The 24,969-nt window shown below is 44.1% G+C and overlaps 1 protein-coding gene across 3 annotated transcripts in view; it reads left to right on the top strand.

Moving 5' to 3' along the window:
• The window catches only part of TENM2 (teneurin transmembrane protein 2), a 6,300,157-nt gene that overhangs the window by 5,864,031 nt on the left and 411,157 nt on the right, over nucleotides 1–24,969 (top strand). For all 3 annotated transcript variants that reach the window (XM_073589482.1, XM_073589484.1, XM_073589485.1), the window contains 4 exons: nucleotides 3,508–3,775; nucleotides 5,202–5,345; nucleotides 10,592–10,841; nucleotides 17,141–17,161. In XM_073589482.1, coding sequence (XP_073445583.1) covers nucleotides 3,508–3,775; nucleotides 5,202–5,345; nucleotides 10,592–10,841; nucleotides 17,141–17,161 — 683 coding nt within the window. The remainder of the gene's footprint in view (nucleotides 1–3,507; nucleotides 3,776–5,201; nucleotides 5,346–10,591; nucleotides 10,842–17,140; nucleotides 17,162–24,969) is intronic.

Raw genomic sequence — 24,969 nt, 5'->3', positions numbered from 1 at the left:
TACACAGAAACAGGATGGATATATCAGGCACGGCAGCGTGCCACATAAGAGGACTAAAAGCTGCCATAACTACAGAAAGAAAGAACTAAGTCCAGTCCTGATTATATGTTCAGCGAGGAAAAAACCTGTATGCATAGAATCTTTATATACAGCATGATCTGTATATAGCAGAGTGAGAAGTGATATCATGGATACATACCTGTGGTACATGTTAAGTATACAGCACATTTGGATGGAGCCTTTCCACAGATACCATAAATATAGTGAAAGCAACCTGGTTGCATTGAATCCGTACACACAAAATGATCAACATATAGCAAAGATGAGGTCACATACAGGTCACAAGACTCCATAAATGAGAAGGGGAGAGAAAATAATCAGCACAGCAAGGCCATTACACACAGCCTTGCCATGAAGTGCAGCCACTCCTCCTCAACACACCCCATCCCCCCAACTCTTCCCCTCTCACTTTTATCTCCAACACATGTGCCCACAGAACTAATGGCAGACAATGTACAGTATGTGTCTATGCTCTGTCCTCTCATACATATACCATCCCCCAACTGCTCTCCTTACCAGTGTCCAGTAAACCAAGCTCCACCATGTTAATGGCAGAACCTGTAGACCAGTAGCAGCCACACTAGTGAACATGGTGGCCACATGAATCTCTGAGGTAATACTAATCCCATATATGATTTAGAAGTTGATACTACACTAATACATGATGTCTGAGATGATTGCACTCCTAAAATCATCTGTAATGTGGTGATGACCTCAGTACTACACTTCCTTACACTGCAGACATGAGGGAACATGGCAGATACATGAATTGATCCCATACATGATGTAGGAGCTGAAACCACACGATGTCTGAGGTGAATGGGCTCCTATCATCTGTAATTTGAAGTGATGACCCCATGAGTGACTACATGAATTTCTGAGGTAATATTAATCCCATATATGATGTAGGTAAAGCTATAATGTGAAGATATAAACCCCCAGTATTATACTTACCTGTCTGATGTCTTCTCCATTTCATCTGGTGAAAGAAAGACAATTTAACTCCTCTATGTAAACCCCCACCCCCCTCACAGAGAGAAACCAGCCCCCACCATCCTCACAAAAGAGATGGAGTTACATCATCTAAATAAGCCCCACCCTCCTCACAGTGGCACACCAGGCACAAACTCTTGCTTAAATCTACACTGCTATACACACAAAACTACAGGAGTTAAAAGATCTTCCCATCCCAAAAGTCATGCTCTCCTATTGCTCCTGTTGTTTCTTCGGTGCAGCGGGGATGCTACAGTTCCCCATCTATATATATACTGTATATGTAAGTGCCACACATTATAGTTTTTTCTTCTGGTCAAACAGGCAGTTTTACTTATGGTGAAGGACTCTTTCCCCTATCACTGCTGGATTATGTGTGTCCATTAAGTTTACATTATGTTTTCATTTAATGTATATATTGTGGTCAGACAGGTGTTTTTACTTATGGAGGACACTATCACCTATTATTGTTAGGCTATGTGTGTCCATTAAGCTCATACAGTGGGGCCCATATTAGACCTGTAAGCTGTTTTTTTTTCATTTATCATCATTATCTCCATACTTTTTAGCGGCATCTTGCTTTTATGGGTTTTATTCATTTACTAGCTGAAGAGCCCGGTGCTGCCCGGGCATAGTAACTAACTGTGGTTAGCAAAATTATAATTATTCTCCATCCCATAGTCCCATGCCCATATACCCTTCATACATATCCACCATCCCATAGTTGAGTGCCCATATACCCATCATACATATCCTCCATCCCATAGTCCCGTGCCCATATACCCATCATACATATCCTCCATCCCATAGTTGAGTGCCCATATACCCATCATGCATATCCTCCATCCCATAGTCGAGTGCCCATATACCCGTCATACATATCCTCCATCCCATAGGCCCGTGCCCATATACCCATCATACATATCCTCCATCCCATAGTCCCGTGCCCATATACCCATCATACATATCCTCCATCCCATAGTCGAGTGCCCATATACCCATCACACATCCTTCATCTCATAGTCCAATGCCCATATACCCATTATACATATCCTCCATCCCATAGTCCCGTGCCCATATACCCATCATACATAGCCTCCATCCCATAGTCCCGGGCCCATATACCCGTCATACATATCCTCCATCCCATAGTCCCGTGCCCATATACCCATCATACATATCCTCCATCCCATAGTCCCGTGCCCATATACCCATCACACATCTTCCATCCCAAAGTCCCGTGCCCATATACCCGTCATACATATCCTCCATCCCATAGTCCCGTGCCCATATACCCATCACACATCCTCCATCCCATAGTCCTGTGCCCATATACCCATCATACATATCCTCCATCCCATAGTCCCGTGCCCATATACCCATCACACATCCTCCTTTCCATAGTCAACCATTATGACATCATAATGAGCGGCGGCAGGGCTTGCAACCTTTGATGACATCAGCGTTGCCATGGCAACCATTGTTACATCATAATGAGGGGCGGGGCTTGATATGCACACACTGCTTCCCCAGTATGCAAATAGGGGCATTGTGACATCGCAATGAGGGGCGGGACTTGACGCGCGCGCACTTTTTCCCCCAGTATGTAGATAGGGGCAAAATTGTTTGGTGAATTGGAACGCGCGGGGTTAAAATTTCGCCTCACAACATAGCTTAGGACGCTCTCGGGGTCCAGACGTGTGACTGTGCCAAATTTTGTGGCTGTAGCTGCGACGGTGCGGATGCCTATCCCGGACATACACACATACACACACACACACACACACACATACACACTTTGAGCTTTATATATTAGATTTATTTTGGATTCTTAATAAACGTTGAGCTATAATGTACTCAGTTTTTTTGGTTGTTGTCTTCATGCCTATGTGTTGAGTAAACTCTATGTGTTTGGTTAAGTTTTAGCCGCTATTATTGTTGATGTGCCTTTGCTGTTGGAAATCCTATGTATACTTGAATAAACTTTACAAGATAATATTTGAGTAGTGAAGATGAGCGCAAAAACTGTGCTTTGAGAACTTCAACACATGGGTTTCCATGACCAAGCAGCTGCTTGTAAGCATTACATGACCAAGCATCCAAGCTAGGTTCTGGATGGAGTGGTGTAAATTGCTCCATCACTGGACTGTGAATCAGGCGGTATGTGTTCTGGGACTCTCAAATGAAGCGTCATCAAAAATAAAGTAGAAAAAAAGCAGTTAGATAATGTAATTGAGGAAGGATAGGGAATTTTTAATTCTAGTATATAAGAAAGTAAGAAAGTAGTTTAGATTATGGCGCTAAATAGATAGGGATTTAGAATGAAAATTAGTTTGTTTCAGAGCATCCCATTAAGGATAAAGAAAAACTTATTATGAGATTTCTGTTTTAGTCCCTGTTTGCAGTACGCTTTATTGATTTGTGAAGTTTATTTAAAATATCTTCATATTCTAGGTTCTCCATGAGGAAATAGAGATGCCTGGCTCAAATCTAAGACTTTGTTATCTGAGCTCTCGAACTCCAGGATACAAGTCATTGCTGAAGATCACTATGACTCAGTCAACTGTTCCGCTTAACCTTATTAAAGTTCATTTGATGGTGGCAGTAGAAGGACACCTATTCCAAAAAACTTTCCAGGCATCACCAAATTTAGCCTATACATTTGTCTGGGACAAAAATGATGCATATGGTCAGAAAGTATATGGATTATCAGATGCTGTAGGTATGTGCTACTGATGAACAAATTATTTTTTTTCTGGTAACCCCAGTAACATGTTCTTATCATTACTTTTAATGTAAGTATTTATGGTTCATGATAGGATTTTCGTTATGTACACAGTAGAAGTCAAATTGTATTTTGACTAGTATAAAGCTAATATTTTTATCTTCTACCTCATACAGTATATGGTATTTTTTTCCATATGTCTGTGCATAGACAATGCTTGAATCTGTAACCAAAACCTTTGAAGTGCATCTCTACATGCAGCCAATTGCACATTGTGACATGTTTAATAATTCTGTTCTGTTCTAAGCAAAAAACAGAGAAAACTGCTAACGATACCATAAGTAATAGAATAGACTGAAGCCAGTGCAGCTCAATATTAATTTTCTATAGTCAGCGTTGATTGGCTTGAATTTCTTGTTTAAAATAATCACAGTTATGTAATTTGTAGTATTACATTGCTCTATGTCTTTTATTTTTTGTGTTGTGAAAGAAAACTAATCAGATGACCTCTTTAAGTTTCTTCTTTAGTATATTATTAATTATCACTTAATGTAGTTGCTTGCCAAGATTTATGAAAGACTCAGTCTGGTCATTAGCAGTTTCTTGAAAACTTAGTTTGGCAGTAACTGGCCAGACAAAGGTAGAATTTGAGTGGTGATTTTTGGATATATTCTATCCCAGAATGACAACCTTTGCATTCCAAACATGAACAGCAAATTGTTCGGAAAATGGTGATCTGAAATTTCTAGAGAATGGCCAGCTTCTGTCTCCCAGTAGATTTTTTTTCCAATAAGTCTTGCATTCATATCTAATTATATAACCACAAACACAATTGAACCATTAACATTGTTTTCTAAGCTGGCAAAGTTAACAAGATATTATTGTAAAATTCCTCTTAAAACGTTTGAAAGTGCTTTCAAATTACTGTTTTACAAAATTATTGGAATTTAAAATAAAATGAAAATATATATTTATAATATTAAGGTCTCCAAAATTGTCATTCGATCTGATGTATAAGAAATTCAGCTTCAGCACAGTGCAGAATACAAAAGTACAAAAGGAAGATAGCATCATCTTTCACAATACCGCAAATGTTGTAAGCAATTGAAAGAAGATAAACTATTAAACTGTAAGTGTAAAAAGAAAAAAAGAATCAGCAGATCTCCATTATTCAAAATGTTCTGATTTATATATTATCTACTGTTAGATTATTCACTATGTTCTAGCGTATGCCTCAACATCCATTTCTTCTACTCTTTAAAATGGCACATACTGTTCCTGTCATTCCACGTAATTAAAAAGGTCTTTGACTTTTACTAATATGTATTTTTTGTCTTGTCATATTTACTATTCAGATGTTTGATTGGAGCTTGGTTTCAGTCTTCAGCGCTAGATTTAATGGTCTTCTTTTTGCTCATTTTAGTCTCCGTTGGCTTTGAATATGAAACGTGCCTCAGTCTTATTTTATGGGAAAAAAGAACAGCAGTTCTGCAAGGATTTGAACTGGATTCATCAAACCTTGGAGGCTGGTCCTTGGACAAACACCATATAGTAAATGTTAAAAGTGGTGAGTTTATTGTTCACACAAATTTTACTTAACAGGTGCAATGAAATCTAATTTTAACCTATCAATAAATATTAAATGACTTATACCCAATTTTTAAGCTATTCTCTATTGATAATCTGGAAGATAAATTACTGATAAGTGGATTTTGTCCACTAGGACCTCTAGCATTGATAAAAATAGGACTCTGCTACATTCTGTGCCCCGTATGAATGAAGCAAAGGCCGAACATGTACACCAGTCATTCTCTATGGTACTGCTGATGCTAGTCAAGCACTGTACTTTGCTACATTGATGCATGCTTGACTTCTGCTCTAACAGCAGAAGTCATGAATATGTGCATATTCATGACTTTAATGAGTGGTACCACGTGACTGCTGAAGGAAGGAAGGGAGACTGTGGGAGAAGTGGGGGGCTACAGAGACGCGCCGGTGGGGGGGGTAAGTATGATAGGACACCTCCACTCCCCTGCCGTTCTCCTGGTGTATATGACTAGCGTATAAGCCAAGAGGGAGACTTTCAGCCCAAAAAATGGGCTGAAAATCTCTGGTTATACGCGAGTATATACGGTATATTAGTTTCTAAAAGTTTGATAAGGACATTTACAAAGGGAATCTTTCAGAATGATCAACCCTGCTAAATCACCTTATATTGGAATGTAGGTCATAGAAAGGTGAATAAACTGATACCTTGATATCTGCAATCCAATGTCTTATTCCAGAGAAATTCACATTCTTCTTTGAAAATGAGTTGTCAAGATCTCTTGGTGGGACAGAGATATTGCCAAGGAGACTTTCTCCAGAGCTTATTTTAATGCTTAGTGATGCTTCTATATGTAAATTAATCCCCTTGCTGCGATGTAAGGCTGTCACTATCCATTTTTGGATCGATGTCAGATCTGGATCCTCATATATAACCTTTTTTCCTTTCAGGCCATCGGGGGTTAATGTCAGTTTTTGCCCCCGGTGGCCGCTGGTGTTACTACAACCTTAGTTAGTCTGCTGGTGGGTTCCCCCCGGTGGCCACTGGTGTTACTGCATTGTGATTAATTATCTATGCAGGTCGAAACCACTCCCACCTTCCTATATAAGCTCACCAGGTGCACCAGCTAACTGTTGGTGATATTGTTCCTCTTTGGAAACCAACCAAGCTGGAGTTCAGGAGCTGACAGAGTCCTGTGGTGTGCCAATTGTATGCTGTTCTCAAGTGGCTGACTCTGCTGTCCTGGAGCATTGCAGCACAACAAGCTAAGTCTTGTCTTTTAGTTCATTTAACCCCGAGGTGTCTGTATTACCTTTTCCTTGGGTTTTGGTGCAGTTTACTTTATTCCCTGTCTCACCTCCTGGGGAGAGGGTTGGGATTTAGCTCAGAGCTAAACAGGAGATAGGGACAGGTCGGGGACTTGGGCCTCACTACCATTAAGTGTATCCCCCAAGTTAAGGAAAGTCAGGGCCCTCCTTAGCCTGAGGGGCAGTTCAGGGGCCCTGGTTCCTCTTCCCCTGTCTTCCCACTACTGCCCCGTGACATTGGCTCCATGCATGAAATCTTGGAAAAGCGAAGTTACCACTGTCCTTGCTCCTGTTCAGTGTTCTGCTCTTTTATGGGCACTGGCTTCAACTTCCTTCTGCTCAGTCACCATCCATATACTCAACTTAGTAGGGTTGATCCTACTGACAGGTTCAGTTTAATAAGTTGTGCTAAGTGATAGGTACAAACTGTGAAGTACTTCCTATGGAAATTGTGCCACCATATTTGGGAAAGTCCAAACAGAAGTAAGAGTTTTTTTTCTTTTGCTGTTTAAAACTCAATTGAAGACTAAAGTATTTTTTTACGCCTGTTATAGCAATAGTACTTTGGTTTTCGTACATTGGAATTGCACGCTTGTGTTTCTTAGGAAAAGATCTGGTTACAGTGATTTTTCAGCTTTTCCATTCAGGATTCTGCTTTACCCATTCCCTAATTGTAATTCAAAATATGTCATATCCATGCTATATTTGTCTATATGTGGCCTTGCAGAGGTTGGGATATAAATTGCAGCCTGTTGAGAGTTGTAATGCCATGTTGGGATAATATATTGGTTTCATATTCTGAGAAATTGGATTCTTAAAGGGAACCTGTCAACAGGATTGTTCACAGTAACCTACACACAGTGTCAGATCGTCACAGTTATATTGATTAAAATGATATCTGGGTTGATAAAATCCGTCTTGTGATTGTTCTTTAATCTTTATTTTCAGTTTATAGTTAATGATATGCTCGTGCTTCAGGGCGGGCCTGGAGGAGGGTTCTTTATGTGGTGCTCTGATTAGCTATTCATAATGCAGACTGCTGATGGGTCACTGATCCCTCACTGACCTGCCCCCTAGTTTGCATAATGAATATCTGAACTTCTGCAGGCAGATGTCAGCCGTGGCACCTGCTCTGCAGCAAAATCATATGGGTTATGTGCCAATAATACATTATATTCATGTTATTCAGTTAGAAAAAATAAATAAATACATTTGAAAATGGCTGCTATTGTGCATGCGCCGGTGGCGCCATCTTACTGGAGAAAAAAAAATTCCTCCGCCCGCGCCTGTGCAGTAGCAGCTCGGAGATAACCGATCACGTTGTATATGCAGACTGATGTGTGGACAGCATGGTATAGAGATGAAGCTGAGTAGAATGATATATATAGATTTGCTGGAAAATATTCAGTGTAAGTTGCTTTTTATTCAATGAAACTCTGGTGTTTGTAAGCGTATGAGCCCAGTGGTCTCTCCTATCTAGCTAACTCTACATGCACAAATAGGGAAGTCTGTCAATCACTGATTAGCATCACCCACTGGACCCTTATACATACAGGGATTTCAGTCAATGAAATGCAAATTTTATTGAAACTTTTCCCTTAAAAATGTATGTCAATCTGATCAGCTCCTATTCTCTAACATCCATCCTGCAGATCAGATACCATTTCCAAAATGACAGTTTCCTTTTAAGCATAATAATATAATATAATATAATATACAGCTGACACTATAAGTCCTCATTCAGATGTCCATCAATCGCATGTTTGTTATATCCTGATTTTCATTGCTAGGACACATACTCATTATAATCTATGGGCTGTTCACATGTCCAATTATTGTTGCAGATTAGATCAAATAAGGACATGCCTCTGTTATTTTTGCCAAAAATTAATCAGAAATAAAAAGGACATGTGAAAAAGATGTCATTTTAACAGGTCTGTGATCTATTTGTAAAAATAACCAGGTAGCACATGTAACAAAAGAACAAGACCTGTGAAATCAGTATTACCCATAGATACTGCAATTTTAATCATCAATTTGGTATGTAAAAATGACAGTTAAAATTCCAGGTTGAGTCATTTATATGTAATACCCCAAAATGCAACATTTAAACTTAATTCCAGCGCTTTATATGTATTTTGGTTTTCTGATTCCAAAATACCAGACGACAACCACCATTCACATTTTTTCTCTTAAGCTCTAGGCAGACAATTCCACTAATTATGTGCAGTATTGTACTCTTCTAGTCTCCAGTATGTGTATATTGTAAACTCAGACACTGTAGTGTTCACTCATGACATATTAATGTAATGGTGTCAACTATAATTGTGGCTTTATAGAGGTTTGAGGAGTAGCTGGTGGGTATAGCTATACTTATTGAATTCTAAATGACATTTAGGTGTTAATTTACTTCCCTACTGTTTTGACTAAGGACATTATTTTCCAAGTGCTTCTCATTGAACATCTGTGGATAAAATCTCAGGACCAAGGCTAAAGCTTCTACTGTTGCCGTAGCCAGCTGCTGCATCCTCCTGCTAACCAAACACTTGGTTGCCAGAACTGTCATAGGACAATTGGCCAATTCATTGTTTTAATTGCATATTGTCCCAATGTACTACATTTCTTATAGATCTGATCATACATATTATGTGATTATATATGTACACTCACTGGCCACTTTATTAGGTACACCATGCTAGTAACGGGTTGGACCCCCTTTTGCCTTCAGAACTGCCTCAATTCTTCGTGGCAGAGATTCAACAAGGTGCTGGAAGCATTCCTCAGAGATTTTGGACCATATTGACATGATGGCATCACACAGTTGGCGCAGATTTGTCGGCTGCACATCCCTGATGCGAATCTCCCGTTCCACCACATCCCAAAGATGCTCTATTGGATTGAGATCTGGTGACTGAGGAGGCCATTTGAGTACAGTGAACTCATTGTCATGTTCAAGAAACCAATCTGAGATGATTCGAGCTTTATGACATGGCGCATTATCCTGCTGAAAGTAGCCATCAGATGTTGGGTACATTGTGGTCATAAAGGGATGGACATGGTCAGCAACAATACTCAGGTAGGCTGTGGCGTTGCAACGATGCTCAATTGGTACCAAGGGGCCCAAAGAGTGCCAAGAAAAAATTCCCCACACCATGACACCACCACCACCAGCCTGAACTGTTGATACAAGGCAGGATGGATCCATGCTTTCATGTTGTTTACGCCAAATTCTGACCCTACCATCCGAATGTCGCAGCAGAAATCGAGACTCATCAGACCAGGCAACGTTTTTCCAATCTTCTACTGTCCAATTTCGATGAGCTTGTGCAAATTGTAGCCTCAGTTTCCTGTTCTTAGCTGAGAGGAGTGGTACCCGGTGTGGTCTTCTGCTGCTGTAGCCCATCTGCCTCAAAGTTCGACGCACTGTGCGTTCAGAGATGCTCTTCTGCCTACCTTGGTTGTAACGGGTGGCAATTTGAGTCACTGTTGCCTTTCTATCAGCTCGACCCAGTCTGCCCATTCTCCTCTGACCTCTGGCATCAACAAGGCATTTCCGGCCACAGAACTGCCGCTCACTGGATTTTTTTTCTTTTTCGGACTATTCTCTGTAAACCCTAGAGATGGTTGTGCGTGAAAATCCCAGTAGATCAGCAGTTTCTGAAATACTCAGACCAGCCCTTCTGGCACCAACAATCATGCCACATTCAAAGGCACTCAAATCACCTTTCTTCCCCATACTGATGCTCGGTTTGAACTGCAGGAGATTGTCTTGACCATGTCTACATGCCTAAATGCACTGAGTTGCCGCCATGTGATTGGCTGATTAGAAATTAAGTCTTAACACACAGTTGGACAGGTGTACCTAATAAAGTGGCCAGTGAGTGTATATATATATATTACCACCTTATGTCAATTTGGTTTGTTTTCTGTATGTAAATCATTGATCCCTTATCTTGCTAGGCATCCTGCATAAAGGCAGCGGAGAAAATCATTTTCTTTCACAACAACCTGCAGTCATTATGAGCATTATGGGTAACGGGCGTAGGAGAAGCATATCTTGCCCGAGCTGCAACGGCCTCGCTGAAGGGAACAAGCTATTGGCTCCGGTGGCTCTTGCAGTTGGAATTGATGGAAGCCTCTTTGTGGGAGATTTTAATTATATACGATGCATCTTTCCCTCCAGAAATGTCACCAGTATTCTGGAACTTCGGTGAGATTTTAATCTTGACATAAAGTTAGCTGGAATGTCAGGCAGCATGCTTTTATTAATATGAATTTTATAGTTGACCTGACAAAACTCAGAACCACTAAGGTTTTAGTTTGTCACAAACTAAATACACTGAGACACAGAAGTATTGTAATTGTGGGTTTTCCCAAACTGTTTGTATGAGTGATATCAAGCGTGAGAAATCCAGCAGAAGGAGCGCTGAAAATCCATGCAACAAATATTCTGAGCTTGGAAAGGGTATTTCCACAGGAGGGGGGAGTCCTCTGCTGTATTACAGAGGGCTTTGCTGCTGGCCTCCTCATCAGTGAAGGAGAAAGTGACACTTTGAACAGATGTTTTGAGCCTTGCTAATGTCCTATGGACTGAGAATGACATTTATCTCTGTCAGAATGTAATCCATTAAGTGTACAACACATTTACTTTCTGTACATGATTTGTGTATTCTTGTTTATTCCTTGTTGCCCTCTACAGGATGAAAATCTCGTTTTACATCTTTGAAGATTTTGTTCTGTGCTGTTTTGTTTTGTCTACATTTTTTATTCAGTATGGCCAAGTGTATAAATAAGCTTTGCAATAATTCTAATTTTTTATGAATAAGCACATAATGTAAGGAATACTCCCTCAAAATTGGTAATAAAGCTGTAGAAAGAAGTGTCTTCTACAAAGTTCTTAGAGAGTTTTTCGGCTACTTCACAAGCCCCTGTATCTGACATTGCAAGTTAGGGCTAATATGACCTATGTTACAGCTTTTCATGGTTATTTCTGTTTCAAGAATCTAGACTCTAGAAAATGTAAGGAATAGCCTTTCATCACTGTGACATGTGGATATCTCTTTGGGATCTTTCCCAATTAAGAAATACCATAGCTAAAATGTTTTAACTTATATGAGTTTATAATTATATTATAGATTTTACTGAAAAATAGTTTGTTCATGATACTTTCAGGAAATGTTCTGCTCATTTTGTACAGTCTGGGGTTGCACATGAGTTGAGAGCTTGAGGTGGCACAAAGTCTCTCTGCTACATCAGTCAAGACTCATATTATAAATGTCACGTTGCATCATTTACCTTGGAGACATAGGACTGGATTGATTTGAGTAACAACTCTCAACATACCATTACTATTTTGCTAGTCATATTGGGAGCTATAGTTTTGCAGGCTCCAAACTTCCAAAGTATTATCAGCGGTGACCTTGACTAAATACCTGAACTTGTGGGGTCCAAAACAATTACTGAATTGGCTCAGCAGAACTTTTATCATACCCTTAGCTGGCCCTATATTTATACTAGCTATTGAACCCGTTCTACGCCAGGGTGGCGAGCATTTTTATTGGTATATTGTCTCCCATCCTGGTTTGTGCTATCCTGGTATGCATGGCACCCCTCATCCCTATCCTGGTATGCATAGTACCCTCACCCCCCAATCCTGGTATGCATGGCATACTATTCCTCATCCTGGTATGCATGGTCCCCTCATCCCCCAATCCTGGTATGTATGGTCATCTCACCCCCCAATCCTGGTATGCATGGTCCTCTCACTCCCCATTCCTGGTATGCATGATCCACTCACTCCCATATCCTGGTATGCATGGTCCTCTCACCCCCCCTATCCTGGTATCCATGGTCCTCTCACCCCCCCTATCCTGGTATGCATGGTCCTCTCACCCCCCCATCCTGGTATGCATGGTTCTCTCACCCCCCCTATCCTGGTATGCATGGTCCTCTCACCCACCTTTTCCTGGGTGCATGGTCCTCTCATCCCCCTATCTTGGTACGCATGGTCCACTCACCCCATTCCTGGTATGCATGGTCATCTCACCCCCCCTTTCCTGGTATGCATGGTCCTCTCACCCCCCAATCCTGGTATGCATGGTCTTCTCACCCCCCAACCCCGGTATGCATGGTTTCCTCACCCCCCAATCCTGGTATGCATGGTCCTCTCACCCCCCAATCCTGGTTTGCATGGTACCCTCACCCCCCTATTCTGGTATGCATGGTGCTCTCACCCCCCTATCCTGGTATGCATGCTACCCCTCAGCCCCCAATCCTGGTGTATATGGTCTTCTCACCCCCCAATCCTGGTATGCATGGTCCCCGCACCCCCCAATACTGGAATACATGGTCCCCTCACCCCCCTTTCCTGGTATGCATGGTCCCCTCACCCCCCTTTCCTGGAATACATGGTCCCCTCACCCCTCTTTTCGTGGTATGCATGGTCCCCTCACCCCTTTTTCATGATATGCATGGTCCCCTCACCCCCTTTCGTGGTCTGCATGGTCCCCTCGCTCCCCTTTCATGGTATGCATGGTCCTCTAACCCCCTTTTTATGGTATGCATGGTCCCATCACTCCCCTTTCATGGTATGCATGGTCCCCTCACCCCCCCTTTCGTGGTATGCATGGACCCCTCACCCCCATCCTGGTATGCATGGTCCCCTCACCCCCTTATCCAGGTATGCATGGTCCCCTCACCCCCCTATCCTGCTATGCATGGTCCCCTCACTCCCCTTTCATGGTATGCATGGTCCCCTCACCCCCCTTTCGTGGTATGCATGGTCCCCTCACCCCCCTATCCTGGTATGCATGGTCCCCTCACCCCCCTATCCTGGTATGCATGGTCCCCTCACCCCCCTATCCTGCTATGCATGGTTCCCTCACTCCCCTTTCATGGTATGCATGGTCCCCCTCACCCCCCTTTCATGGTAGGCATGGTCCCCTCACTCCCCTTTCGTGGTATTGCATGGTCCCCTCACTCCTCTTTCGTTGTATGCATGGTCCCCTCACTCCTCTTTCGTGGTATTGCATGGTCTCCTCACTCCCCTTTTGTGGTACGGATGGTCCCCTCACTCCCCTTTCGTGGTATGCATGGTCCCCTCACCCCCCTTTCGTGGTATGCATGGACCCCTCACCCCCCTTTTCGTGGTATGCATGGTCCCCTCACCCCTTTTTCATGATATGCATGGTCCCCTCACCCCCTTTTGTGGTCTGCATGGTCCCCTCGCTCCCCTTTCATGGTATGCATGGTCCCCTCACCCCCCCTTTCGTGGTATGCATGGACCCCTCACCCCCATCCTGGTATGCATGGTCCCCTCACCCCCTTATCCAGGTATGCATAGTCCCCTCACCCCCCTATCCTGCTATGCATGGTCCCCTCACTCCCCTTTCATGGTATGCATGGTCCCCTCACCCCCCTTTCGTGGTATGCATGGTCCCCTCACCCCCCTATCCTGGTATGCATGGTCCCCTCACCCCCCTATCCTGGTATGCATGGTCCCCTCACCCCCCTATCCTGCTATGCATGGTTCCCTCACTCCCCTTTCATGGTATGCATGGTCCCCCTCACCCCCCCTTTCATGGTAGGCATGGTCCCCTCACTCCCCTTTCGTGGTATTGCATGGTCCCCTCACTCCTCTTTCGTTGTATGCATGGTCCCCTCACTCCTCTTTCGTGGTATTGCATGGTCTCCTCACTCCCCTTTTGTGGTACGGATGGTCCCCTCACTCCCCTTTCGTGGTATGCATGGTCCCCTCACCCCCCTTTCGTGGTATGCATGGACCCCTCACCCCCCTTTTCGTGGTATGCATGGTCCCCTCACCCCTTTTTCATGATATGCATGGTCCCCTCACCCCCTTTCGTGGTCTGCATGGTCCCCTCGCTCCCCTTTCATGGTATGCATGGTCCTCTAACCCCCTTTTATGGTATGCATGGTCCCATCACTCCCCTTTCATGGTATGCATGGTCCCCTCACCCCCCCTTTCGTGGTATGCATGGACCCCTCACCCCCATCCTGGTATGCATGGTCCCCTCACCCCCTTATCCAGGTATGCATGGTCCCCTCACCCCCCTATCCTGCTATGCATGGTTCCCTCACTCCCCTTTCATGGTATGCATGGTCCCCTCACCCCCCTTTCGTGGTATGCATGGTCCCCTCATCCCCCTATCCTGGTATGCATGGTCCCCTCACCCCCCTATCCTGGTATGCATGGTCCCCTCACCCCCCTATCCTGCTATGCATGGTTCCCTCACTCCCCTTTCATGGTATGTATGGTCCCCCTCACCCCCCTTTCATGGTAGGCATGGTCCCCTCACTCCCCTTTCGTGGTATTGCATGGTCCCCTCACTCCTCTTTCGTTGTATGCATGGTCCCCTCACTCCTCTTTCGTGGTATTGCATGGTCTCCTCACTCCCCTTTTGTGGTACGCATGGTCCCCTCACTCCCCTTTCGTGGTATGCATGGTCCCCTCACCCCCCTTTCGTGGTATGCATGGACCCCTCACCCCCATCCTGGTATGCATGGTCCCCTCACCCCCTTATCCAGGTATGCATGGTCCCCTCACCCCCCTATCCTGCTATGCATGGTCCCTTCACTCCCCTTTCATGGTATGCATGGTCCCCTCACCCCCCTTTCGTGGTATGCATGGTCCCCTCACCCCCCTATCCTGGTATGCATGGTCCCCTCACCCCCCTTTCGTGGTATGCATGGTCCCCTCACCCCCCTATCCTGGTATGCATGGTCCCCTCACCCTCCTATCCTGGTATGCATGGTCCCCTCACCCCCCTATCCTGCTATGCATGGTTCCCTCACTCCCCTTTCATTGTATGCATGGTCCCCCTCATCCCCCTTTCATGGTAGACATGGTCCCCTCACTCCCCTTTCGTGGTATTGCATGGTCCCCTCACTCCTCTTTCGTTGTATGCATGGTCCCCTCACTCCTCTTTCGTGGTATTGCATGGTCTCCTCACTCCCCTTTCGAGGTACGCATGGTCCCCTCACTCCCCTTTCATGGTATGCATGGTCCCCTCACCCCCCTTTTGTGGTATGCATGGTCTCCTCACCCCCCTATCCTGGTATGCATGGTCATCTCACCCCCCTTTTGTGGTATGCATGGTCCTATCACCCCCCTTTCGTGGTATGCATGGTCCCCTCACCCCTCATATCCTGATATGCATGGTCCCCTCACCCCCCTGTCCTGGTATGCATAGTCCCCTCACCCCCTATCCTGGTATGCATGCTACCTCTCACCCTTCTATCCTGATATGCATGGTCCCCTCACCACTATTAAACCGCACACATACAAAAAAAAAACATTTATACTCACCCTTCTTTCTTATGCCCCAGCGCTGTCACGTTCTGCAGGAGGTCGGGGAGGAGTCTGGCACCAGAGTACGCGCATGCCCATAGCGCTGTCCAGCGCCATATTGCTGAAGACACACTGCAAATGTGTCTTCAGTAAAATGGCGCTGGATTGCACTATGCGCATGCACGATTCCGGGCGCACTCCTGCCCCGGTCTCCGACCGAAGAGAAGAGCCACGGCAACGTTCCTCCCGGTCAGGTAAGCATGTAAGTATGGTGAACGAGATTGCGGTATGCAGTGTGTACGCATACCGCCATCTCCGGGCACCATTCACACTCCTCACCGCTGGATGCCTCATTCTGTCTGGTTCCAGACTACGCAGGCGCGTCGTGCTTGCGCAGACTATAAAGGCTTCTGACAGAGTGACGCTTAGAGCATTATATTATAAATGGGTAGTGTATACACTGCTTACCTGTGGCATGCTTACCACTGGAGGTGGCTGTCTCTATGAAATCTAAAGAAGTCACAAGCTTTCACCATAAATCTCAGAGTTCAGTGGAGAGGACAATGCATGGCTGCCTCTCTTATATGGGATTTAGATGATGTCTGGGTCAACTTTAACTTATTGTGGGCCCAAGTACATAGTTGCAAACAGTCCAAATTTTTTTCTACAGGTCACAGTGACGTAAAGACTATCCTTCAATTAATGGCTGTCTCTAGCTTGAACGTACAAGGTGTTTATGCAAGACCCACTCAAAAATGTTTGATCCAGTCTGGTTTGCGAGTGTTCCCAGGTGGGGTTGGGCTTTTCTGGGTGGGACCTAAACATACCTATTATACCAAGAGTATTGTGGGTGAGTAGGTAAGAGCTTTATGCCTCTGAAAAGCATTTCATCAGCAAATTCGCAATAATGTGGTTAGAAAAGAAAAGTAAAAAAGCAATACATACTGTATTTATGTATTTCAGACTGTAACATGTATAGTATCATTAACTCACATTTCCCCATATTTTTATCCACTTAGTTTTCCTATCACAGTGGCTTGCTCACTTGCTGTCCATTAAGTATTTTTTTTAATATAATTGGGCAAAGTATGTGTAATTTGAATAGAAAAAGTGTATTATTCATTGTACTTTTTTGCCTTTATTTTTAAACTGTCTCACTGTTTTTCTTTCTTTCTTATGTCCCATCCATTTTCTGGCTAAAGAAACAAAGAATTTAAACATAGGTAAGGCATTGGCTTTGAATCGCACTATGGTGCATTTCTTTTCATTTTCTGTTTGTCCATCTTATTGCGCTGAAATATAATGTTTCTAAATGAGGGATTACTGCTGTTAATGACGGCTCCCCTCCTCCTGTAGATATCCATTGTTTTGCACTTAATATTAGTGGTAATGTTGTTTCTTGCCGTTATCATTGTTCATTATTATATTGGCTCAGCACACCAAACATATAATTGTGCTACTCAAACATCCTCCACAGCACATTCATTTATTTCTGCTATTACTTGTGTCACAAAACTTAGCACATAAGCCTGCTAAGTGGCAGTTGTTTTGTTCATAAGTAATTATGAAAAGGATCAAATTAAACCATTGTTAAGGGTAAAAGATGGAAGTCGACTTTGCAAAATAGCAAGTGTATGAATGCTGACAGTAATACAACATTGCCAGTTCATGGACTGATGTTTGGAACTGACGCTGGCATATTGTCAAGGAGCCATAGATGCCTATAAAGCCCCCGTCACACAGCGATCTTGCTAGGGAGATTGCTGCTGAGTCACAAGTTTTGTGACGCAACAGCGATCTCACTAGCGAGATCGCTGTGTGTGACACCTATCAGCGACCTGCCCCCCTGCCGGGTATCGCTGATCATGCTCAAAAACCCTGGACATTTTTTTGATCATTGGTCTCCCGCTGGCCAGCACGCATTGCTGCGATCAGAGAGCTCCCAGCTCGTATCCAAGGTAAACAGCGGGTTTCTAAGTGCCGCACGGCGCTTAGAAACCCTCTGTGTACCTTAGATACCAGCACGCTGGTACAGGGAGCTGGTAACCAAGGCAAACAGCGAGTTTCTAAGCGCCGCACGGCGCTTAGAAACCCACTGTTTACCTTGTTTACCAGCTCCCTGCACCAGCACGCTGGTATCTAAGGTACACAGCAACGTGTGCGCTCGTCGTTGCTGGTGCTGATCGCTGGTGAAGCTGCCTGTTTGGCAGCTCACCAGCGATAATGTAGCGACACACCAGCGATCCTGACAAGTTCATATCGTTGTCGGGATCGCTGGTGAGTCGGTATTTGTGATTGGGCCCTAAGAAAGGAATAGCACTGACTGTATAGTAGGCACAGTGTCTCATAGGGACTGCTCTCTGTGATGCTGTTCTCTATGCATATGTGAGTCAGAGTCATGGAAATTAGATTGTGAGCTCCACTGGGACAGTCTAAAGAGCTTTATGACAAATTGTATACAGCATTTTGGACAATGTTGATCATTTATAATAAGGAATAGCAAAAATTAACTACCTGTTGTAGAGAAAGCATTAAAACCATTCAGCAAAAGCATTCCCCAAAATGGGCGCTTACAATGCGGGGCTTAAGGAAGCCTCCCATTAACCTTTTCCTAAAACCTGTGTAAATGTACGTATTGTGTTTTTGTGTTAACCTTCGTCCGGCTGAGTAGGTACAATTGTACCTATTCTGTTTTAAAATTGCAATAACTTTTTTTCGAAAAACCGTAGAAGGCTGAAATTTCGCGACATCTCTGCAGTTTTGGTCCAGAATATATTGGCCAAATTTCAATAAAATATCTCCACCCCCTTCCGAGATAAGGGGTCGAGATATTTTTGCATCCATAACAAGCTGCATAGGTACAAATGTACCCTCATATATTTTGAATGAAGATAATGCAAGGAAAAAAGAAATTTTTTTTTAATGATAATGCTATTTTATTATTATAAACAAGTAAAAAAAACTGTTCATTTACATTATAAAAGAAAATGTAAGAAACTTTTTTTATTGATTTTCTTCGCAAGTAATGCATGTTGTCTTTGCTACCGAGTGTTCATCGCAAATGGGTTTCACACAAACCACACAAGACTTTCTAGTCTTACGTTGTTTTCGCCTCAGGTCTCGGCAGACATAGCAACTACCAACAACAGGGGAGGGTCCACGACTACCATGAGGTATTTGAGGGCCAGCTGCTGCTTGCGATGCTACCAGAATGCATCGTCCAAGCACCATTTCTACTGCACCTCGAAGAAAATGGTTTCTCATCATCATTCGGTTTGTACTACGATCTTCAACTGCAGGCATACACAGCTGATTTGTGAGATCTTTCAGGAACTTTCTTAGTTGATTCTTTGTCCTGAAGCTTAGATTGTGTTCTCTGTAGATGATGTAGGATGCAAACCCAGTGACGTCAATCATATTGTAGAAAAATGCCAGAGGCCAACGTAATGTTCGTCGTTTCACAGTGTACTCTCCCAACATTTTATCCATAACATCAACTCCGCCTTTTGTTTTGTTGTAGTATTTTATTATCTCTGGCTTGGCTGCTAGTATCTCTCCAACTCCTCCCGTCATGTGCATAGATGATAGAAGCACGACTGATTTGTTCTTCTTTGGTACATATGAACAGACTGTTGCATCATGATTGTAGGCAAAATTTGTCGAGTTTACAGGCCTTTCTTTGGCAGGCTGCATGTTGCTAGGTAGGAACCTTTTGTTTTTTCTCACTATACCAACTAGTGTCATGTTCCAGGAGTTCAATACCTTAGCTAGTTCCATGGTTGTAAAGAAGTTATCGGTGGTGACATTTCTTCCAGAGCCTTTATACGAGCTCACTAGGTCCAATACTGTTCGTTCACCAATGTTTACTTGTCGAGGACCATCAGTTGGTTTCCCAGGTTAGAGCTGACCTTGTAATGGGTAGGCGTTTGACGAGTCACAAGCCCAGAAAATCTTTATGCCATATTTAGCTGGTTTTGAAGGTATATACTGGATAAATTTAGTATGGCCTCTAAATGGAAATAATTGCTCGTCGACGGTGATACAATTATATGGCTTGTAGGCTCTCTTCAGATTTCTGTTCAGCATTGTCCAGATGTCCCATATTGGTGCAGCTTTATCTGTTTGCACACGTTCTGCACGTGTATTTTCGTTGTCAAATCTGATAAATCTGAGTATCATCTTGAAGCGGTCACGAGACATGGCTGCACGTATAAAGGGCATGTCACACTAAGAGATATCGCTAGCAATATCGCTATAACTAGTGACGTTATAGCGATATTGCTAGCGATATCGCTATGTCTGATACTTACCTCCGACCGGCTCCCCCGCTGGTTATCGCTGATCGCGCGAGAACGTCCAGGACTGTTTCTCGTCGTCTGCTTCCTGCGGCGCTTCCTGCTGTGAGGACGAGCGACGCATGGAGCTGGGCGGGAGGACATCAGGATCGCCTGGTGTGACAGGTAAGTAGCGACCCCCGTCCCCAGCGATGTCGCTGGTGAGATCTGCCTGTGTGGCAGCTCACTAGCGACCACTTAGCGATGTACCAGCGATCCTGACCGCGTCATATCGCTGGTCGGGATCGCTGGTACATCGCTAAGTGTGACAGTACCTTTAGAGGTAGAGCATCAACATTCCACATTTCCTCCAGATTCTCTTTGTTGTCTCTGTGCACACCAGCAGCAATCAGTATGCCCAAAAATGCATGGAGTTCAGTTTCAGTAAATTGCTTGAATGTATTTTGTGGTGGCCGTTCAGAAGAATCAGGAAAACGTTGTACCAGTTCGTTGTTGTAAGCATCACAAACTCTCTTGGCCTTTCGATTCGTTTCTCGTAATATGCTGTCACACATCTCGGGAGTCATGATTGACTTGAATATCTCTTTTGCTGTATACAGGTTGCTGATTGCTGCAGGGCCATCTCTTTGTCGTAGGACATTACGAGATTTTGTTTGTGCATTTGGCAGTGGATCACTACACGATTGAGTTTTATCCTTAGCAGTAAAAATGTCGCCTGCACTTTGAGGCACAGACTCATCCTCATCACTTTCGTCTGAGTCGTATTCTTTTTCCTGCTCTATGACCATTTCTTGTTCAATGTCTGAATCTTCTTCAGTAACATCCACTTGTGGTACATAGTTTTCATCATCAAATGCAACATATGGTTCTTCATCATGCTCAGAATCAGATTCTTCTAGCATTCGCATTATTTCGTCAGACGTAAATCTGTAAATATGAAAAAATGAAAAATAAATAATTTTCCGAAATACTACACAATAATACATTATTGGCTTTTCACAAAATGATACTAACCTGCAAACACGTTTTCTTGGATTATGGCAGAAACTAGATCCAGCATCACTATCACTCATGATGACTTGGTAGATGAATTTTGGCTTCGTAATTTAATTCAGTAACACGTGGCAAGTAGAATGAAACTCGATTCTAAATTGCAGATAAAAAAGTAAATTATTTCTAGTGATAAATATTTATAAATGTCATTTATATATTATGTAAACCGTATACGGTTTCAGAATTTTCATTCCATCTTCGACTGTTTTTTCGACCAATAGGAAAATTGTAACAGAGCCACCATCTTTATTTTGTGCTGAATATAAGTAAAACATCGTAAAACAATATGTAGATACTAGAGTTGAGCGAAACGGGTCAAAAAAATTCAAAAGTCGCCGACTTTTGGCAAAGTCGGGTTTCATAAAACGAAACCAGACCCTAGGATGAGGTCGGCCACGAGGTCGGCGACTTACGCGCCAAAGCCGCATTTCAAAAGTTTGTTTTGCGCTCTTTTTCAGCCAATCAGGATCCACGGACACTGTGGGCAACGTGATGACATAGGCACGGGTCACCACCATCTTTCAGAAGGGCATGCAAGTGATTGGCTTGCTTTGGTGGGAGTCACAGGGGGTATAAAAGGGCGTGCACGCCGACCGCCATGTTACTCATGCTGATCTCAGAATAGGGAGAGCTGCTGCTGCTGCTGATTTTGTAGGGAGAGCGTTAGGCAGGGAAGAAGACACCAAAAACTGCTTCTGCTGCTAGCGATTTTGCCTGTACAACACACCAGTCACTGTGCAGTGCAAGGGGAGGCTATATAGTGGTGTATCAGTGGTGTTGGTTGTTGGGCTGCCTTCTAAGGCTTCCTGACATTCCTGCATTGCTGTTTACCCACTGCTCCGCAAACTGCTTTTTTAAAAGCAATCACAATTTTTTTTTTTGTCCTGCTGAGGTACTGAGCGTGCATTTTTTCACACCATACAGCGGTGTATGCTCCTCACACAGTACCGTGTAACGGCTGTTATCACAGCCACAGTGAAGCTATCAGTGAGTCACTCTGTGAGAATAAGTCGAGGACATGTTCCGTTCTTACAGACCTGCACTCTAGGGAGATTCCAATTCTGCCCAATTCTACATACACCTTGTAGTTTGTGATACACTAGCCAATTTCTGCCTGTGACATAGCGCTCAGATACTCAGTGGGCCTCACACAATCCATAAGTGTCCAGTGTCCACAAGTGTGTGCCGAAATTAAAAATCTCCCTTATCCTCTAGTCACTTTGGTCACAGCTCTGCCATCGAGCCTGTGACAGAGCGCTCAGATACTCAGTGGGCCTCACACAATCCATAAGTGTCCAGTGTCCACAAGTGTGTGCAGAAATTAAAAATCTCCCTTATCCTCTAGTCACTTTGGTCACAGCTCTGCCATCGAGCCTGTGACAGAGCGCTCAGGTACTCAGTGGGCCTCACACAATCCATAAGTGTCCAGTGTCCACAAGTGTGTGCAGAAATTAAAAATCTCCCTTATCCTCTAGTCACTTTGGTCACAGCTCTGCCATCGAGCCTGTGACAGAGCGCTCAGATACTCAGTGGGCCTCACACAATCCATAAGTGTCCAGTGTCCACAAGTGTGTGCAGAAATTAAAAATCTCCCTTATCCTCTAGTCACTTTGGTCACAGCTCTGCCATCGAGCCTGTGACAGAGCGCTCAGATACTCAGTGGGCCTCACACAATCCATAAGTGTCCAGTGTCCACAAGTGTGTGCAGAAATTAAAAATCTCCCTTATCCTCTAGTCACTTTGGTCACAGCTCTGCCATCGAGCCTGTGACAGAGCGCTCAGATACTCAGTGGGCCTCACACAATCCATAAGTGTCCAGTGTCCACAAGTGTGTGCAGAAATTAAAAATCTCCCTTATCCTCTAGTCACTTTGGTCACAGCTCTGCCATCGAGCCTGTGACAGAGCGCTCAGATACTCAGTGGGCCTCACACAATCCATAAGTGTCCAGTGTCCACAAGTGTGTGCAGAAATTAAAAATCTCCCTTATCCTCTAGTCACTTTGGTCACAGCTCTGCCATCGAGCCTGTGACAGAGCGCTCAGATACTCAGTGGGCCTCACACAATCTATAAGTGTCCAGTGTCCACAAGTGTGTGCAGAAATTAAAAATCTCCCTTATCCTCTAGTCACTTTGGTCACAGCTCTGCCATCGAGCCTGTGACAGAGCGCTCAGATACTCAGTGGGCCTCACACAATCCATAAGTGTCCAGTGTCCACAAGTGTGTGCAGAAATTAAAAATCTCCCTTATCCTCTAGTCACTTTGGTCACAGCTCTGCCATCGAGCCTGTGACAGAGAGCTCAGATACTCAGTGGGCCTCACACAATCCATAAGTGTCCAGTGTCCACAAGTGTGTGCAGAAATTAAAAATCTCCCTTATCCTCTAGTCACTTTGGTCACAGCTCTGCCATCGAGCCTGTGACAGAGCGCTCAGATACTCAGTGGGCCTCACACAATCCATAAGTGTCCAGTGTCCACAAGTGTGTGCAGAAATTAAAAATCTCCCTTATCCGCTAGTCACTTTGGTCACAGCTCTGCCATCGAGCCTGTGACAGAGCGCTCAGATACTCAGTGGGCCTCACACAATCCATAAGTGTCCAGTGTCCACAAGTGTGTGCAGAAATTAAAAATCTCCCTTATCCTCTAGTCACTTTGGTCACAGCTCTGCCATCGAGCCTGTGACAGAGCGCTCAGATACTCAGTGGGCCTCACACAATCCATAAGTGTCCAGTGTCCACAAGTGTGTGCAGAAATTAAAAATCTCCCTTATCCTCTAGTCACTTTGGTCACAGCTCTGCCATCGAGCCTGTGACAGAGCGCTCAGGTACTCAGTGGGCCTCACACAATCCATAAGTGTCCAGTGTCCACAAGTGTGTGCAGAAATTAAAAATCTCCCTTATCCTCTAGTCACTTTGGTCACAGCTCTGCCATCGAGCCTGTGACAGAGCGCTCAGATACTCAGTGGGCCTCACACAATCCATAAGTGTCCAGTGTCCACAAGTGTGTGCAGAAATTAAAAATCTCCCTTATCCTCTAGTCACTTTGGTCACAGCTCTGCCATCGAGCCTGTGACAGAGCGCTCAGATACTCAGTGGGCCTCACACAATCCATAAGTGTCCAGTGTCCACAAGTGTGTGCAGAAATTAAAAATCTCCCTTATCCTCTAGTCACTTTGGTCACAGCTCTGCCATCGAGCCTGTGACAGAGCGCTCAGATACTCAGTGGGCCTCACACAATCCATAAGTGTCCAGTGTCCACAAGTGTGTGCAGAAATTAAAAATCTCCCTTATCCTCTAGTCACTTTGGTCACAGCTCTGCCATCGAGCCTGTGACAGAGCGCTCAGATACTCAGTGGGCCTCACACAATCCATAAGTGTCCAGTGTCCACAAGTGTGTGCAGAAATTAAAAATCTCCCTTATCCTCTAGTCACTTTGGTCACAGCTCTGCCATCGAGCCTGTGACAGAGCGCTCAGATACTCAGTGGGCCTCACACAATCCATAAATGTCCAGTGTCCACAAGTGTGTGCAGAAATTAAAAATCTCCCCTGTCCTATAGACACCTTGTACCTTGTTTTACATTACTATATAGTTTGTTGGATTTTGTCTACATTTCTACCAAAAATGAGGATGAGGAAGGCTGGTGGAAGAGGCCGTGGAATTGGGTGGGGGTTGGCAGCTGGTAAT

This window comes from Dendrobates tinctorius, unplaced genomic scaffold, assembly GCF_039654945.1.
Source record: "Dendrobates tinctorius isolate UK_male_01 unplaced genomic scaffold, ASM3965494v1 ptg000108l, whole genome shotgun sequence".
Lineage (NCBI taxonomy): Eukaryota > Metazoa > Chordata > Amphibia > Anura > Dendrobatidae > Dendrobates > Dendrobates tinctorius.
This window is presented reverse-complemented; position numbering and strand designations above follow the sequence as displayed.